Here is a 19,097-nt window from a genome sequence, read left to right as displayed (position 1 = left end):
AAAGGAACATAACAGAATCCACGGTCTTCAAAACATATCACTTGTTCACAATGTCCATGACATGATCCAATATTACTAGATATAAAAGACACAGAGAATCAATACCCATACTCGAGAAAAAAATGCAGTGAATGGAGACATCCTGAGATGACCCAGACATTGGAATTAATAGACAATGATTTTAAAATACTGGTTGTATAACTGCTCAAAGATATAAAAGAAAATATGTTCACAATGAAGATGAAATTCTAGAAAAAATTAAAACTATAAAAAAGAAACAAATGGAAATTTTAGGCTAGAAAATGAAATATCTGAAATAATATGGTGGTTCCATGGTATAATGAATGGTTAGCACTCTGGACTCTGAAACAGAATAAAAAGTCTGAATATGATGACAGATGAATAAAAATGATTCAATGTGAAGAGAAAAAGATAAAAAAAGAGAAAAGAAACCAATGGTTGATGGGACAGCAATGATTAACATACATGTTGCATAACTGAAATCTCAGGAGACAGACTGGACAGCAGCAATTTTTTAGAAACAATGGCAGAAAACTTTACAAATTTAAAACAAACAAACAAACAAACAAACCAACAAACAGATTTAAGAAGGCCAGCAAATGCAAAATAAGATAAACACAAGGAACATCATATGTAGGCATACCATAGTCATTCTGTTACAAACCTAAAAATAAAGAGAAAATTTTAAGGACAGAGAAAAAATAAAACTTAAAAACAGGGAAACAACCTAAAACTGATGACTTCTAATTAGAAATGAGAGATCAAGAGTAGACAGCTAGCCTGGCCAGATAGCTCAGTTGATTTGAGCGTTGTCCCATACACCAAAGGTTGCAAGTTTGATTTCCTGCCAGAGCACATACCTAGGTTGCGAGTTCGATCTCTGGTCAGGGTGAATATGGGAGACTGCCTATCGATGTTTCTCTCTATATAAAAATATCCTTCTGTGAGGATTAAAAAAAGAATACACAGCTCAAACAGTATTTCATGTGCCAGAAAAAATCTTGTCAAATCAGAATTGTATACCTAGTTCCTTCAAGGGAAGAGGAAATAAAGATATTTCAAAGCAATAAAAACTAAGAAAATTTTAGCCAGCAACTGGCAACACTGACAAATGCTAAAGAAAGTTTTCAGGCCTAAGGGAAATTACACTCCAGGAAAATGAAACCATGTATTTGATACAATTAGTCAAGTCTGAATAAGCACTACAAAATAGTATGGTACTATCAGGCAGGAATGAACAGCACTGGAGAGAGAATGACGTGGACGGCCTGTAGTTGTTAAAAATGGAATTTCAAGATCTCAGACCAACCCAAGTCATGGAACATTTACAAAATTACCTTTTTCTTTAAAAGTGTCAATAACAAGAAAGACTAAAGTTATGTTCTAACTTAAAGAAGACTAAAGAGACAACGGAATACAATGTGCGATTTTGGACTAGGTGCTACACAGAAAAAATTGCCAGAAACCGTATTTATGGCCAACCAGTATGGTTCAGTGGTTGAGCATTGCCCTATAAACCAGGTCACAGTTTGATTCTCAGTCAGGGCACATCCCCAGGTTGCAGGCTTGATCCCCAGTAGGGGGCGTGCAGGAGACAGCTGATAAATGACGTTCTCATCATTGATATTTCTATCTCTCTGTCCCTCTCCCTTCCTCTCTGAAATCTATAAAATATATTAAAAACAAAACAAACAAAAACCCCCTATTTTCGGTACAACTGGTCAAAGTCTGAATCAGACCCATAAAGTAGTATGATAAGCCCTAGCTGGTTTGGCTCAGTGGATAGAGTGTTGGCCTGCAGACTGAAGGATACTGGGTTCGATTCCAGTCAAAGGCACATACCCAGGTTGCAGACTCGATCCCCAGGGTGTGCAGGAGGCAGCCAATCAGTGATTCTCTCCTATCATTGATGTTTCTCTCTCTCCCTTCCTCTCTGAAATCAATAAAAATACCTATTTTTTAAAAAGTATAATACCAATGTTAAATTTCCTGATTTTAATTGTCCTTGTTTATACAAGTGAACATCCTTATTTAGATATAGACACTGAAATATTTAGGGGTAAAGGGGCATCAAGCCTGCAACTTACCTTCAAATGGAAATAGTACCAACAGACCAAAATATTAACAAAATGTTGGTAAAGGGTTTATAGGTGTTCTCTGTACCAGTCTCACAACTTTTCTGAATATGAAATTATTTCAACGTAAAATAAGTAACAAACATGTCTCTTTTGTGAGTGTGGTTGCTACCATCCCCATGCCACTTACCCATCTGGCACTGGTACATGTTCCTTGGACTCTGGTTGTGATCGGAGAAAGGGATAAAGTTGGCGATCACACTCAGCAGGCTGTGAGGGAAGAGTTCCTGGTGGGTGGTCACTCCAGCAAAAACCTCATCCTCGAAGATGGCAATATTCATGAAGAGCTGGAGAGAAGGATGAATGCCAACACATTAACTCTTTCTCTGAGTTCAGTACTCAAAGACTTGAAAGGAACCTTCCCACCTGGTACAATGAACACTGAAGGGACCCACAGGAAGACTCAGTCAGAACAACCACTTGCCTTTCATACCTCATTATAAATCTACCCTAGACCAATTATGAAGAGGCATTTGAAGAAAGACATTTTTTGATTTTTATTTTTACTGATTTCAGAGAGGAAGGGAGAGTGTTGGGGACCAGAGGACATGGCAAAGCCCTGGACTCTACCCTATGTCGATCCTGGAAGGTTTTAAAGTCAAAGCTCAGGCTTAATTAGAGTTTGCAGCAAAGTGGAACTAGACAAGGCTTGACCGAGGCATGACCTCAGTGGCTAAAAGTGTAGTTGAGCTAGCATAACCTGATTGTCATAGTAACTGTAACCTGATTGCCATAGTAACTGTCAAACATAGATAGATCTAGACAAAGCTTGCCCAGTCTTGCCCAGCCTGTAATGATCTGCTACTTCCCTATGAACAGGCCAGGCCCTAACAGTGATCTATGAAGCATGACCAGCCACAGCTTAGCTATAAAGCAGTGTGTGTAAAGAATAAAGTTGCTGGTGCCTTGTGCCAGTCCTCCCAACCCCGTCTCATGGTCTCTTGTATTTCATCCCACGCCACCTCTACCTGTCGGACCCTCTCCAAGGTGCGGGTCACCGCAGATTGGCGCCCGAAACAGGGACCTGAAGGTGGGCTTCATGAGGACCCCAGAGTTGCCGGCAAAGTCAGAAGTCTCAGTGTTAAGTGAGTTTTCCTGGGGAAATTTGGTTCTTATTAATTGGGAGTAAAAATGGGGCAATCTGAGTCCAGAGAAAGGCAGCTTTATGCTCAGATGTTAAAGTCAATGTTAGTTAGTAGAGGAATGAAAGTCTCATCTGCTCAAGTAGAGAGGTTTTTAAAGTTTGTTCATGAGCAGTGTCCCTGGTTCCCTGAGGAGGGTACTGTCAGCCCGGAGACCTGGGAGCGAGTAGGGCAACGGCTTAAGGTCTTTCATGCTGGAAACCCGACCCATACTCAGTTGGATGCATTTTCCATCTGGGGTTTGGTAAGGGACAGCTTGGGGTCTGTGCCAGAGTCCATATGTCGCTCTCGGTCTCTGGATTCACTGACGGGGCCTTCTCATAAAAGACCTCAGCGGCCCAGGGAAGATAATGAGCAGTTCCCCACTCCTAAGGAAGATCATTTGTATGACTTCCCGGAGAAGGGTGATGAGGAAGAGACCTTCATAACAAAAGATTGTATTGAGCAGGTGAGAACAGTATTGGATGAGATTCAGAGAAAACTACGAAAGGGTAAAAGGAAGCCTGAGCATGAAAGAAAGGGGCCAACAGCTCCTCCTCAGCCCCCGCCACCTCCCCTCTTGGGGACGGCTCCGTCAGCTACTCGCTCCCCATTAGAAGAGGCTCTATTCAGGGCCCGGGAGCGAGGAGATGAGGACATAGAGGGCATTAACTTAGCCTTCCCTGTCCGGGAGGTGCCTGACCCTAACAATCCAGGTCAAACAGTTCGTGAACATATTCCATTTCCCCTAAAAACTTTAAAAGACCTAAAAGTGGCATGTGCGCAGTATGGAGCTACGGCTCCTTTTACTGTTAGTATATTAGAAAGTTTAGTTGACCAAGCCACTACTCCTAATGACTGGAGAACTTTAGCCAGAGCTTGTCTCTCTGGAGGAGATTATTTACTATGGAAATCAGAATTTCAAGAACATGCTCGAGAACAGGCTTGTAGAAACCATCGATCGGGCCAGAATCCTCAGCAGAATTGGGGTTTAGAAATGTTACTGGGAGAAGGTAATTTTGCAGGAACTGATGTGCAGATACGCTACCCAGCTGAGGTTTATATTCAAATAAATTCTTGTGTTTTAAAGGCATGGAAAAAACTCCCTTCGGGGAGAAGGACAGAGGAACTCTCTAAGATTGTGCAGAGACCTGATAAGAGATATCAAGATTTTGTTTCTAGATTATTTCAAGCAGTCGGCAGAGTTGTTGCTGATGGAGAAGCAGGAACTCTGCTAGTTAAGCAGCTTGCTTTTGAAAATGCTAATACAGCCTGTCAGACTATTCTTAGGCCTTATTACAGAAAGGGAACCCTTGAGGACTATATACGCCTTTGCGCTGATGTTGGTTCCTCTTATTTGCAAGGAGTTGCACTTGCGGCTACTCTCAAGGAAACAACTATAGAGGGCATCGTCAGGCAAACTAGTAGCCAAGGGATGACTTGTTTTGGCTGTGGACAGAAGGGACATATGAAAAAGGATTGTCGGAAAAAGGGGCAGAGTAATAATAATGGAAACAACAAAAAATCCCCAGGGCTTTGCCCAAAGTGCAAGAGGGGAAAACATTGGGCTAATGAATGTAGATCGAAAACTGATAAGGATGGAAATCCATTGCAGGGAAACTTCAAAAGGGGGCAAGCCCCAGCCCTGCAGACAATAGGGGCAGTTTCCATGCTGCAGCAAGGCCGACAGCCGTTGACCGATCAGGAGATCATGCAGATGAATCAAAGGTCCAGATCAAAGACCTACGACGGGCCACTGAGGGAAGCGCAGGATTGGATTTAAGCTCTACTAAATTTGTAATTCTCACCCCTGAACTCGCCCCGCAGGCTATTCCTACTGGTGTATTTGGCCCTCTACCAGAAGGAACTGTGGGAATTTTATTAGGGCGCAGTTCTTTAACCATGAAAGGTCTCCAAGTACTGCCAGGGGTGATAGACAATGATTATCAGGGAGAAATTAAAGTGATGTGTTCTGCGCCAAAAAATATTATTACTATTCAGCCCAAAGATAGAATAGCTCAATTAGTCTTGCTGCCCTTGGTAAAAGTAGGTAGAGCATTACAACCAAAAAGAGGAACTGGAAGTTTCGGTTCTTCCGATGCCGCTTACTGGGTACAGTCTATTTCTCATGATCGTCCCTTGAAAACCTTGACTCTGAATGGAAAAGCTTTTCGAGGCATTCTAGACACAGGAGCAGATGTCTCAGTGATCAGCCTGGATTATTGGCCTAAGAATTGGCCAGTCACTGTGGCGGTCACAGAATTACAGGGTATAGGGCAAACAAATAGTCCTTTGAGAAGTACCTTGCCACTTAAATGGAGAGATGATGAAGGGCATTCAGGAGAAATTCAACCATATGTTCTTCCAAAGATTCCTGCGAATCTTTGGGGTCGAGACATCCTGCAACAGATGGGGATGATGACGTTCACCCAAGATCAATTGCCTTTTTTGTAGGGGCTGCTCTCTTTCCTGCATCCAAGACAGCAGATCCAATAGAATGGTTAAATAACAATCCTGTCTGGATAGAGCAGTGGCCCCTTACCAAGGAAAAGATACAGGCTGCAAATGAGTTGGTGCAGGAACAACTCCAATTAGGTCATATTGAGCCTTCTAACAGCCCTTGGAATAGTCCAATTTTTGTTATAAAAAAGAAGTCAGGAAAATGGAGGTTATTACAAGATTTGAGAGGGGTCAATAAGACCATGCAGGTGATGGGTCCTTTACAGCCTGGATTGCCGTCGCCTGTGGCAATTCCTCGTGATTATTGCTTATTAATTATTGATCTCAAAGATTGCTTTTATACTATTCCACTAGCTCCACAAGATTGCCAACGTTTTGCTTTCTCTGTTCCATCTATTAATTTGACAGAGCCTATGAAGAGATACCATTGGAAAGTCTTGCCACAGGGCATGGCTAATAGTCCTACCTTATGTCAAAAATTTGTAGCGAAAGGATTAGCTGAGACCAGAAAAAACTTCCCAGAAGCTTATATAATACAGTACATGGATGACATTTTGTTTGCAGCCTCTAGTCCTGAGTTATTAGCTAAAGTATTCAAGCATGCTCAGCAAGGGCTTGACAATCAAGGCCTTAAAACAGCAGAAGAAAAGATTCAGTCTAAATCATCCTACCAATATCTAGGACAAATAATTGATGGCCAGAAAATCAGAAGACAAAAAACTTCAATTAGGACAGAGCATTTACAGACTTTAAATGATTGGCAAAAACTCCTAGGAGATATTAACTGGATCCGACCTTCTTTAAGATTAACAACAGGAGAAATTAAACCTCTCTTTGAGATTCTGAAAGGGGATCCAGATCCAACTTCTCCTCGGGAATTAACTCCTGAGGCAAAGGCTGTTCTGCAGTGAGTAGAGGACATGATTGCCACTCAATTTCTTGACAGAATAGATTATAACAAGACTTGGAGTTATTTAATTCTCTCTACTCCCTTCTTACCAACAGGCCTTTTTTGGCAAAATGGCCCCCTTGAATGGCTCCATTTGCCTTCCACACGCAAGCGGGTAATTACTACCTATTATGAGGCTGTTGCCACCCTGATACGTATGGGCAGGCAAAGGTCCAAGCAGCTCTTTGGAGTAGAGCCAGCACTTATAGTGCTGCCCTACAAGGCAGACCAGATTGCGTGGCTTTACCAAACATCAGAAGAATGGGGACTTTCCTTAGCAGAATTTTCGGGGCAATTAGGACATCATTATCCTGCTTCTAAGTTATTGGACTTTTGGACTAAGAATCCAATTGTTTTTGAGTCCATAGTCAAATCTTCCCCTATAAAAGGGGTTCCCACAGTCTTTACGGATGGATCCAATAATGGAAAAGCTGTTTATGTTCTAAATAACCAACCTGTTGTCTTTCAGACCAATTTTAGATCAGCTCAACGAACTGAACTCGCAGCAGTCAATGCAGCTTTCCTTGTTTTACCTGATACTGGCTTTAATCTGTTTACTGACAGTCGCTACGTGGCTGCAGTAGTACCTCGCTTGGAAACAGCTGTCCTTCATGCAGGAGATCATTCAGAAGTAATAGAACTTTTGTTATCTATCCAGGACTTAATTAGGAAAAGGAGATATCCTTGTTTTATAGGTCACATTAGAGCTCATTCTGGCCTTCCTGGTCCATTAGCTGAAGGTAATGATAAGGCTGATGAAGCCATCAGACAGGTATTAGGAGCTTTTGAGGAAGCACAAGCTTCCCACAGATATTTCCACCAAAATAGTCTAGCATTAAGAAAACAATTTGGTCTTAAGAGAGAGCAAGCCAGACAAATAGTCAGTGTACTACCTGTGGGGACATTAACCATGTCCCACGGTCTGAAGGGGTCAACCCACGAGGGTTGCAACCTGGACACATGTGGCAGATGGACGTCACCCATTATCAACCATTTGGAACCTTGCGGTATGTTCATGTTATTGTAGATTTATATTCAGGATTTCTTTTCGCAAGGTTACAGACGGGAGAAGCGACCAAGCATGTTGTTGCTGTCTGTCTAGCTGCTTTTGTAGTTTTAGGTGTACCCAAGATTTTAAAAACAGACAATGGACCAGCTTACACCAGTAAAGGATTTCAACAATTCTGTTTATAGTACAAGATCACTCATTTGACAGGAATTCCTTACAACCCCCAAGGTCAAGGAATAGTAGAAAGAGCACACAGAACTCTAAAAGCTCAATTTGAAAAAACAAAAAAGGGGGAGCCAGGGGGTGTCCTGTTAACTCCCCATAACATCCTGTCACACTCTCTTTACACTTAATTTTTTAAATTTGGACAAGCAGCATAGATCTGCAGCTGAGCGTCACTGGGGCAGTGGCGAGACTCCGCCCGGGGCCTGGTACGGTGGAAAGACCCGGCTACCCTGCAGTGGAGGGGACCCGATCCGGTTTTGATTTGGGCCTGGGGGAGTGTTCGTGTTTTTCCTAGGGATGAATCCGCCCCACGATGGCTTCCCGCCCGGCTTGTCCGACAGGTGGACACTGAGTCCACCAGCCTCACATCCAAGGATGCCAACACCCCCGGACGTCGAGGTGGAGTCACTTGCCGGGGGAGTCAGGAATCTCAGCCTGCACCGCCATCGTATGAGGCGCCGCCACCCTACGACCCGGGGAACTCGCCGAGCCGCCCTGATGACATGGGGGCAGGTGAAGAGATTGACCACGGAAGCCCTCCAGATGGTGGACGACAAGGGGCTGATGAAGACCCCTGATCATGTGTTCCTCCTCCTTACCTTTTGCTTATTGGTATTATTCATATTAACCCATTGGGGTCTATTGTGCATGGGGATCAAGGGTTTGAGATCACCTGTTCAAGTTGTAACCTTACTAACTGTATCTCCACTGAGGTGGGACCATTTGATGTTATGCTCTTGCACCAACCTGCCTTTGTAATGATACCTGTGAATGTGACTGGGAAGTGGTATCAGCATACAGGGTTGGAAGTTCTGAAGCAGTTGCATGGACTTTTAGACAGGCCTAAGAGATTTATTGGTATGTTGATTGCGGGGATAGTTGCCTTGGTGGCAACAGTAGCTACGGCCACCACTACAGCTATTGCCCTAACGCAGGAAGTCCATACAGCTCAGTATGTGGATCAATTGGCTAAAAATATTAGCGTTGCGCTGGGAGCACAGGAGGAAATTGATAGGAAGCTTGAGCAGCATCTTGATGTCCTAGAACAGATCATTCTCCTTCTGGGTGATCAGTTAGAAGCCCTGAAGATCAGGTCTAGCCTTTCCATGTTAGACCGTGAACGTGATTATAATGACTGCCAAAACTCCCTCCCTGCGGGGACAGCATAACGCCAGAGGGATGCTTGCCTACTCCCCATAGAAGGAGAAAGGCATGGGCACCGACCTGGGTGCACGGCAAAGCACTGCAAGGGAAGGTCACAAAAAATTTCTTTGACCTCCTCTGGATTTCCCTGTGAGCACACCTGGTTTGCATAGAGGTTGGTATCCATACATAACTATCGGCTCTGCCTCTCCTCCCCAAAAGATACCAAGAGCCATTGGCGGTGGGATCTCACAATCCCACGGGAGGAACCAGGTCCCTACTCCCCCAGTCGGTTAAAGCCCGCCCCTAATTAAAGAAAAGGGAAAAAAATCTTGGGAGCAATGGCATAAACAATTCCATCTTAGAACTAAAGTGCTGCAATGACAATTGGCGTGATATTATTCTTTGTTTCTTGCCAGTCGGCATCCGAATCCTCGGAGCCAGCTTGCGAGCTATCCAGACCTCCATCCATGAGCTACGACTAAAAAACAAAGAAGGGGGAGATGTTGGGGACCAGAGGACATGGCAAAGCCCTGGACTCTACCCTATGTCGATCCTGGAAGGTTTTAAGGTCAAAGCTCAGGAAAGGTTTAAGGCTTAATTAGAGTTTGCAGCAAAGTGGAACTAGACAAGGCTTGACCGAGGCATGACCTCAGTCGCTAAAAGTGTAGTTGAGCTAGCATAACCTGATTGTCATAGTAACTGTAACCTGATTGCCATAGTAACTGTCAAACATAGATAGATCTAGACAAAGCTTGCCCAGTCTTGCCCAGCCTGTAATGATTTGCTACTTCCCTATGAACAGGCCAGGCCCTAACAGTGATCTATGAAGCATGACCAGCCACAGCTTAGCTATAAAGCAGTGTGTGTAAAGAATAAAGTTGCTGGTGCCTTGTGCCAGTCCTCCCAACCCCGTCTCATGGTCTCTTGTATTTCATCCCACGCCACCTCTACCTGTCGGACCCTCTCCAAGGTGCGGGTCACCACAGGAGAGAGAGAGAGAGAAACATCAATGATGAGCGAGAATCACTGATCTGCTGCCTCCTGTACGCCCCCTACTGGGGATTGAGCCTGCAACCCAGGCACGTGCCCTTGACCAGAATCAAACCTGGGACCTTTCAGTCCACGGGCTGGTGCTCCATCCACAGAGCCAAACCAGCGAAGTAAAGAAAGACATTTTTAAAGTAGTATAAAGCGCAGAGCTTTGCAACTGCAAAGATGCAGGGAAAGACTGTGCATGAGGGAATGGTCCAGCCTCAGCATCCGAAGGAGCTTGGGATGCAGGTGACGAGACACCAGCCTTCCCAGGCTCAATGGTGGGCGGAGTGAGGGGACACATGAAAACTGCTTCCCGAGGAAGCAGAAGTAGTTCTGGCTTTCTTTCAAGTGCCAAATTGTTATTAAACAGTAACACTTAAAGAAAGCAACAGTTGCCCTAGCCAGTTTTGCTCAGTGGTTAGAGTGTTGAGCACAGGCCTGTGGACTGAAGGGTCACAGGTTTGATTCTGGTCAAGGGCATGTATCTGGGTTGCAGGTTCAATACCTGGCCCCAGTCAGGGCCCATGTGTGAGGCAACCAATCGATGTATCTCTCTCACATCAATGTTTCTCTCTCTGTCTCTCCCCTTCCCTTCAACTCTCTCTAAAAACGAATGGAAAAAATATCCTCGGGTGAGGATTAACAAAAAAAATAATAATAATTAACAGCTGAAGTCTGTGGAAGTTGTATATGACACAATCACATATACCCACCACACACAGTCCACATACCTGCTCCATAGTTCCAATCAGCTCTTCTTTGCCCAATTCCAAGTTTCGCACAGGCCGCACCAGCCTACAAGGAGTGGTGAAAAGGTACAGTCCTGGGTACAGACTTGGTTTTCCTGTCATGGGGACAAGGGCCACCTCCATCCAGGGAGGGATCCTTTTTTCTCTCAACACCTGTTTTCAACAAAAAAGAAAGTTCAAACCAGAATGACTAATATGTTTTACATCTACCCTGACACCCGGGAAGCAGGCAGAATGGGGGAGGAGGTCAAATATGAAAAGTAGATCTTAAGAATTTACGTTCGTTATGCAGGTAACAAACATAGTGCCCTGCCAGTCTCATCTTCTCAGAGAATACCATTCACCCCACACCCCGAGTTGGCAAAAGCTCTACTTTCTTGGGAACTCAGCCTCACTATCAGGCAAAGGTAACTGTGGGAAAGGTAACTCAAGAATGTGCATGTAGACAGAAGCTCTCCCACTGCAGACACAGTGGACTCTCATAGCCAGTTAGCCTGGAGGTCAAATCACCCCCGGTATTGCCGACAACAATCAAGATTTAACTACAACAAGACTGCACACAAAGACCACTAAGGGGTGCACCAAGAAAGCATAAAAAATGCGGAGACAAAGAAACAGGACAAAACTGTCAATGGAGGATATTGAGTTCAGAACCACACTTTTAAGGTCTCTTAAGAACTGTCTAGAAGCCGCCGATAAATGTAATGAGATCCTCAAGAAATCTAATGAGACCCTCGATGTTATGATAAAGAACCAACTAGAAATTAAGCATACACGGACTGAAATAACGAATACTATACAGATTCCCAACAGCAGACCAGAGGAGCGCAAGAATCAAGGCAAAGATTTGAAATGTGAAGAAGCAAAAAACACCCAACCGGAGGGGCAGAATGAAAAAAGAATCCGAAAATACAAAGATAGTGTAAGGAGCCTCTGGGACAGCTTCAAGCGTACCAACATCAGAATTATAGGGGTGCCAGAAGAAGAGAGAGAGCAAGATATTGAAAACCTATTTGAAGAAATAATGACAGAAAACTTCCCCCACCTGGTGAAAGAAATAGACATACAGGTCCAGGAAGCACAGAGAACCCCAAACAAAAGGAATCCAAAGAGGACCACACCAAGACACATCATCATTAAAATGCCAAGAGCAAAAGACAAAGAGAGAATCTTAAAAGCAGCGAGAGAAAGAAACTCAGTTACCTACAAGGGAATACCCATACGACTGTCAGCTGATTTCTCAACAGAAACCTTGCAGGCCAGAAGGGAATGGCAAGAAATATTCAAAGTGATGAATAGCAAGAACCTACAACCAAGATTACTTTATCCAGCAAAGCTATCATTCAGAACTGAAGGTCAGATAAAGAGCTTCACAGATAAGGAAAAGCTAAAGGAGTTCATCACCACCAAACCAGCATTATATGAAATGCTGAAAGGTATCCTTTAAGATGAGGAAGAAGAAGAAAAAGGTAATACAAATTATGAACAAACATGCATCTATCAACAAGTGAATCTAAGAATCAAGTGAATAAATAATCTGGTGATCATAATAGAATCAGGGACATAGAAAGGGAATGGACTGACTATTCTTCGGGGGGGAAAGGGGTGTGGGAGATGCGGGAAGAGACTGGACAAAAATCGTGCACCTATGGATGAGGACAGTGGGTGGGGAGTGAGGGCGGAGGGTGGGGCGGGAACTGGGAGGAGGGGAGTTATGGGGGGGAAAAAGAGGAACAAATGTAATAATCTGAACAATAAAGATTTAATTAAAAAAAAAAAAATTTGGCTCTCAAAAAAAAACCAAAAAAACAGAATGTGCATGTAGACATACTAAACAAAATTCTGTTTTCTGATGTCTAAATTAGAGAGTACTGGTTTGGTTTTGTTTTAACCCTCACCAAAGGATATTTTTCCCATTGATTTTTAGAGAGAGGAGAAGGGAGGGAGGAAGGAGAGAGAGAAACATCGACCAGTTGCTTCCTTCATGCACCCCAACTGGGGCCAGGGACCAAACCTGCAACCAAGGCACCAGCTTTTGACCAAGAATTGAACCCTGACCCCTCGGTCTGTGGGTCAACGCCCCAACCACTGAACCAAACCGGCCAGGGCTTGTTTTATTTTAAAACGTATTTAGGGAGAACCAAGATGGCGGCATAGGTTAACGCTGGAGTTGCTGCCTTGAACAACTACTTCAAAAGTGAAACTAAAAGACGGAACGGACATCACCCAGAACCACAGGAACGCTGGCTGAGTGGAAGTCCTACAACTAGGAGGAAAGAGAAACGCATACGGACACTCAGAGGAGGCGCAGTGCTGAAGTCAAATTCTGAGGTGCGGAGTGCGCGGAGTGGGCTGGCGGCGGAGGGTGTGGTTGGTGTTTTCAATCGGGAGGGAGTCGCAGACTCTGAGCTCCAGACACGGGCGAGTCTTTAGGGACCCAGACTCAAACGGGAGAAGTGGGACTGTCTGGCTTCTGTCAGAGCGAGTGCAGCTTTCTCTCCGAGGTTTGCAGCGGTCGCTGGGACTCAGAGAGACAGAGCCCCTGGGGACAGGACTGAGAGCCGCCATAACTGCTCTCTCCGGCCCGCCCTGTTGATCCCGTGAGACCCACCCGCCCCGCCCAAGCCCTGCACAAAGGCATTTGCCGGATAGCCTCAGGCAAAGGCTAGATTAGCACCTCCCTAGAGGACAGAAGTTCTCTCACTGCAGACACAGCTAATTTTCACAGCCACTTGGCCTGGAGGTCAAACCCTCCCTGGTATTAGCTACAACAATCAAGGCTTAACTACAAGACTGCGCACAAAGACCACTAGGGGGTGCACCAAGAAAGCATAACAAAATGCGGAGACAAAGAAACAGGACAAAATTGTCAATGGAAGATATCGAGTTCAGAACCACACTTTTAAGGTCTCTCAAGAACTGTTTAGAAGCCGCCGATAAACTTAATGAGATCTACAAGAAAACTAATGAGACCCTCGATGTTATGTTGGGGAACCAACTAGAAATTAAGCATACATGGACTGAAATAACGAATATTATACAGACTCCCGACAGCAGACCAGAGGAGCGCAAGAATCAAGTCAATGATTTGAAATGCGAGGAAGCAAAAAACACCCAACCGGAGGGGCAGAATGAAAAAAGAATCCGAAAATACAAAGATAGTGTAAGGAGCCTCTGGGACAGCTTCAAGCGTACCAACATCAGAATTATAGGGGTGCCAGAAGATGAGAGAGAGCAAGATATTGAAAACCTATTTGAAGAAATAATGACAGAAAACTTCCCCCACCTGGTGAAAGAAATGGACTTACAGGTCCAAGAAGCGCGGAGAACCCCAAACAAAAGGAATCCAAAGAGGACCACACCAAGACACATCATCATTAAAATGCCAAGAGCAAAAGGCAAAGAGAGAATCTTAAAAGCAGCAAGAGAAAGAAACTCAGTTACCTACAAGGGAATACCCATACGACTGTCAGCTGATTTCTCAACAGAAACCTTGCAGGCCAGAAGGGAGTGGCAAGAAATATTCAAAGTGATGAATACCAAGAACCTACAACCAAGATTACTTTATCCAGCAAAGCTATCATTCAGAACTGAAGGTCAGATAAAGAGCTTCACAGATAAGGAAAAGCTAAAGGAGTTCATCACCACCAAACCAGGATTATATGAAATGCTGAAAGGTATCCTTTAAGATGAGGAAGAAGAGGAAAAAGGTAAAGATACAAATTATGAACAACAAACATGCATCTATCAACAAGTGAATCTAAGAATCAAGTGAATAAATAATCTGATGAACAGAATGAACTGGTGATTATAATAGAATCAGGGACATAGACAGGGAATGGACTGACTATTCTTGGGGGGGAAAGGGGTGTGGGAGATTCGGGAAGAGACTGGACAAAAATCGTGCACCTATGGATGAGGACAGTGGGTGGGGAGTGAGGGCGGAGGGTGGGGCGGGAACTGGGAGGAGGGGAGTTATGGGGGGGAAAAAAGAGGAACAAATGTAATAATCTGAACAATAAAGATTTAATTAAAAAAAAAAATAAAATAAAACGTATTTAATGAAAAGGCCCTTCTACCTGAGAATTAAGAAGCAAAACAATGCCAAAACCGGTTTGGCTCAGTGGATAGAGCATCGGCCTGCGGACTGAAAGGTCCCAGGTTCGATTCCGGTCAAGGGCATGTACCTGGGTTGCAGGCATATCCCCAGTAGGAGATGTGCAGGAGGCAGCTGATCGATGTTTCTCGCTCATCGATGTTTCTAACTCTCTATCTCTCTCCCTTCCTCTCTGTAAAAAATCAATAAAATATATTTAAAAAAAAAAAAAAAAAGAAGCAAAACAAAAACAACAAACTTCTATTAATTAACTCCTGGGTGAAAGGAAAAATACAAACCAAAATTACAGGAAATTTGAAAACATGTAACAAGACCTATGTATCAGAATTTGTGGGGATTCACAAACACATTACCAATAAAAAATGAAAGAATGAACAAAAACGAATTAAATTCATAAATCAAAAGTTAAGAAACCTCAACAGAGTTAGAAAGCTTAAAGACTGATTTGCACATTAGAAATAAAGGTGTCTAGCCCTGGCCAGTGGTGCTCAGTGGTTAGAGTGTTGGCCAGAGCACCAAAGGGTGCCGGGTCTGATTCCAGATCAAAGGCATGTACCTGGGTTGAGGCTTTGCTCTCTGCCCCTGGTCAGGGCATGTGTGGGAAGCAACCAGTCCATGTATCTCTCTCACATCAATGTTTCTCTCTCTCTCTCTCTCTCCTCCTCCCACCTTCCCTCCCATTTTCTCTGAAAAGCAATGGAAAAAATATCCTTAGGTGAGGATTAAAAAAAACAAAGAAATAAAGATGTCAAGAAAGCACCCTCAAAGCAAGTACCATAACCAAATGATCTCACGGGAATTCTCGCAGACCTGCCACCAGGTGGCCCAATGTTCCCACACTGCTCAAGAGCATTCTTTACAAATGTTGATTTTAAAAACCTTAATAAATTATTGACATTTGAGAAAGTATCAGTACTTCCTAAATAGAGAAAATAACACAGACAATAGGGTGGTGAATGCCTGGGGGGAATGGGGACAGGCTAGCAGGGGTCAATGGGGGGAAAAGGAGGATATGTAATACTTTCAACAATAAAGATTAAAAAAAAATAACACAACATGACCAAGGGGGATTTATTCCAGGAATTTAAGACTCATTATTCGTTGCTATTATTAGAGAATGATCGTTGTTAGGGAATAAATTAATATAATACACCTAATCTGTCTAAGGGGAAAAAATCTTATAATTTTTCCTTCAAAGATGCCAAAAATTAAACAGAATCCCATATGATCCAGCAATTCCACTTCCAGGTATACACTCAAAAGAACTGAAAGCAGATTCAAACAGAAAGTTGCACATCCATGTTCACAGCAGCATGAGTCACATAAGCCAAAAGGGGGAAGCGACCCAAGTGCCCATCGATGGGTGATGGACAAGCACAATGCGGCCTATGTGGTTACCAGGAGCTGGGAAAGGGCAGATGGCAAGGCACTGCTGAATGGGCACAGAGTTTCAGTTTTGGACCATGCAAAAGTTTGGAGGATGGATAGGGTGATGGTTGCACAACAATATGAATGTACTCAATGCCAGGAAAAAAGGTTAAATTTTACGTATATTTATAAAAACAACACAAAACCAACCCTACAGGGACCAAATCTGATACAATCTATCTATTTAAAAGCCTAAGCAACCGAAAAACCGAATGATTGGTCGCTATGACGCACACTGATCACCAGGGGGGCAGATGCTCAACACAGTGGGAGTGCTACTCAGCTGATGAAGGGACGCTGGTGAGCACAGCTGCAGTGGTGTTGCAGTGGCGTGAGCCTCTCCTGTCTCCGCAGCAGCACTACTGAGCAGTGGCGGGCAGGCGCAGCGGGGCCAGGATGAGTGGGAGTGGTGCGGTGCCCGGCCCCAGCTGCTTCGGCCCATGTGAGAGGGCGCAGGCCAGGCTGAAGGACCCCACCGGTGCACAAATCTGTGCACCGGGCCTCTAGTATGAACATAAAAATAAATAATAGTAACACAATATTCACAAAATAAAACAAGTATCTATAAATCTGATGTAAATAAATGAATAAATGGAAGAGAAAGGAAAGCTTTCCCTTACAGAATGGCAACTAACAAACAGAACAGAGGATAGGGTTAGAAAACAACCACTTGGCAACCATAACAGTAATAATTAACACAGCAAAGACTCATCAATGGAATAGTAATAATTCTGCAGAGAATAGAATACAAACTGGGTGAAAATTTGATGAGGAAAAGGGCTTCCAAATATTTCTCCACAAATTACTCATGAGAGAAATCTGTAACAGTACGGTAGATTAACTTAAAAAATACAGTTGTGAAGTGATCAACATTAACATCACTGGTCATGGGACAAGCCAACATCACATGCCTCCTGAAAATGGTATTGTGAATCTTGCCATGAGGAAGTGCCACATGACCATAATTAAGGGTCAGTCTACACAATAGCTGGCCTTTACTCTTTTTTTAAGTTTATATTTTATTGTTGACAGTATTACAGATGCCCCCTACCCCCCTGCCTCCCCCAGCATCTGCTCCACTCCAGCTATCATCACACTATTGTCTGTGCCCATGGGCTATGCATGTAAGTTCTTTGGTTAACCTCTTCCTGTCCCTCCTTCCCACCCGGGTCTGTCAGTCTGTTCCATGCGTCCATGCCTCTGGACCCATTCTGTTCACTAGATTCCACATATAAGTGATATCATGTGATATTTGTCTTTCTCTGACTGCTGGCCTGAACTCTTTAAAAAAGTCAAGACATGAAAGGCTAGGAACTATTCCAGAATAAAAAAGAACAGAGACATGACAACTACATGTAACACATGATTCTGGAGTGGGTCCCAGACCAGGAAGAAAAAATAGCTATAAAGGCCATTACTGAGGCAACTGCTGTAATCTGAGTGTCAGCTGTGGATTCTAGCAAACTGACCCTCCCTGAATTTGGTAAGTGTACTATGGCTATTAAAGAGAAAAAGTTAGAAAAAATACACTGAAATTTTTATGGAAATGGAGACATGTCTGCATGCCACCCTCAAATGGTTCAGAAGAAAAAATATATACATCTATACTAATAAAAGGGTAATATGCTAATTAGACCGGGTTGACCAGCCATCTTCTGGACATTCGACTTCCTTCCGGACAAAGCCATGGTGGTCGGAGCTGAGGCAGAGGCAGTTAGGGGTGATCAGACCGCAGGGGAGGGCAGTGGGGGCGAGATCAGGCCAGCAGAGGGTTAGGGGCAATCAGGCCGGCAGGGGAGGGCAGTTGGGGGTGATCAAGGCAGGCAGGCAGGAGAGCTGTGAGAGGGATGTCCCCGATTGGAGAGGGTGCAGGCTGGGCTGAGGGACTCCCCCCGCCCCCTCACCGCACGAATTTCGTGCACCGGGCCACTAGTATATTTATAAAGAGCACACAAATGATAATTGGTGGATGTGGTTAATGGGCATACGGGAGTTCTCTGTGCCAAGACTCTTGTTAGGAGGAAATGCCAAAGAATGTCCTTCTCCTTGATCTTTTAATAATATATTTTCAAGACCCAGACAGCAACAGGATATGTATGACTTACATATCTTGCATATCCTTAACATTACTTGAAATATAAAGTTCATATTTTGATGTCCCCTACATGCCACTAGAATTTACAAAGAAAAGTTAAAATCTGTTAGTTAGCAGACTAGGGCTTCAGTGAAACTACTACTAAAAAAAAAAAAAAAAGTGTATGGGTGAAATATCTGTCACTGACCCCAACCTCTAGGGCTATGAGGTCAGTACCAGGGGATGTCAGGTACTCTCAAAATGAGCTCTGACCCCCAGGCCCATGAGTGCTCTAGACTGCCTGGGACTACCTCATCAACTAGAAAAGGACCAAAACCTAAGATGCAGGGATAGAGCAATTCACAAAGACTCACGGTCACCTTAAAATGCCGGAGAGAAGCTGCAACACTAGCAGCAAGCTCCTTATCCACCCAGCCAACCATGACACCGTCCAGCAGGACAGGGTAGCACTCAGCGTAAGGTCGGTGAGGCGTTCCATCAACTGGAGTAACCCCTGTGGAAGGAAGAGACAGGGTCATCACATCAGGATGCCTTTCCAACTTAGAAATTCCCTCCAGATAGGTCTGCAGCTGTACCATCATTTAGATAGCTAGTTATCTTATCTCTA

General features: G+C 43.9%; 1 protein-coding gene across 4 annotated transcripts in view; it reads right to left on the bottom strand.

The window, feature by feature from the left end:
- The window catches only part of POLR1B (RNA polymerase I subunit B), a 38,060-nt gene that overhangs the window by 8,570 nt on the left and 10,393 nt on the right, over nucleotides 1-19,097 (bottom strand). For all 4 annotated transcript variants that reach the window (XR_009447902.1, XM_059659186.1, XM_059659185.1 and 1 more), the window contains exons 10-12: nucleotides 18,850-18,983; nucleotides 10,833-11,003; nucleotides 2,287-2,443 (exon numbers count right to left, since the gene is read on the bottom strand). Coding sequence is in view for 3 of the 4 variants with exons in the window: in XM_059659186.1 (XP_059515169.1) it covers nucleotides 2,287-2,443; nucleotides 10,833-11,003; nucleotides 18,850-18,983 (462 nt within the window). In the remaining variant the exon portion in view is untranslated. The remainder of the gene's footprint in view (nucleotides 1-2,286; nucleotides 2,444-10,832; nucleotides 11,004-18,849; nucleotides 18,984-19,097) is intronic.

Source organism: Myotis daubentonii, chromosome 12, assembly GCF_963259705.1.
Source record: "Myotis daubentonii chromosome 12, mMyoDau2.1, whole genome shotgun sequence".
NCBI classification, from domain to species: domain Eukaryota; kingdom Metazoa; phylum Chordata; class Mammalia; order Chiroptera; family Vespertilionidae; genus Myotis; species Myotis daubentonii.
The sequence above is the reverse complement of the archived record's forward strand: the minus strand, read 5'-3'. Positions and strand labels throughout refer to the sequence as shown.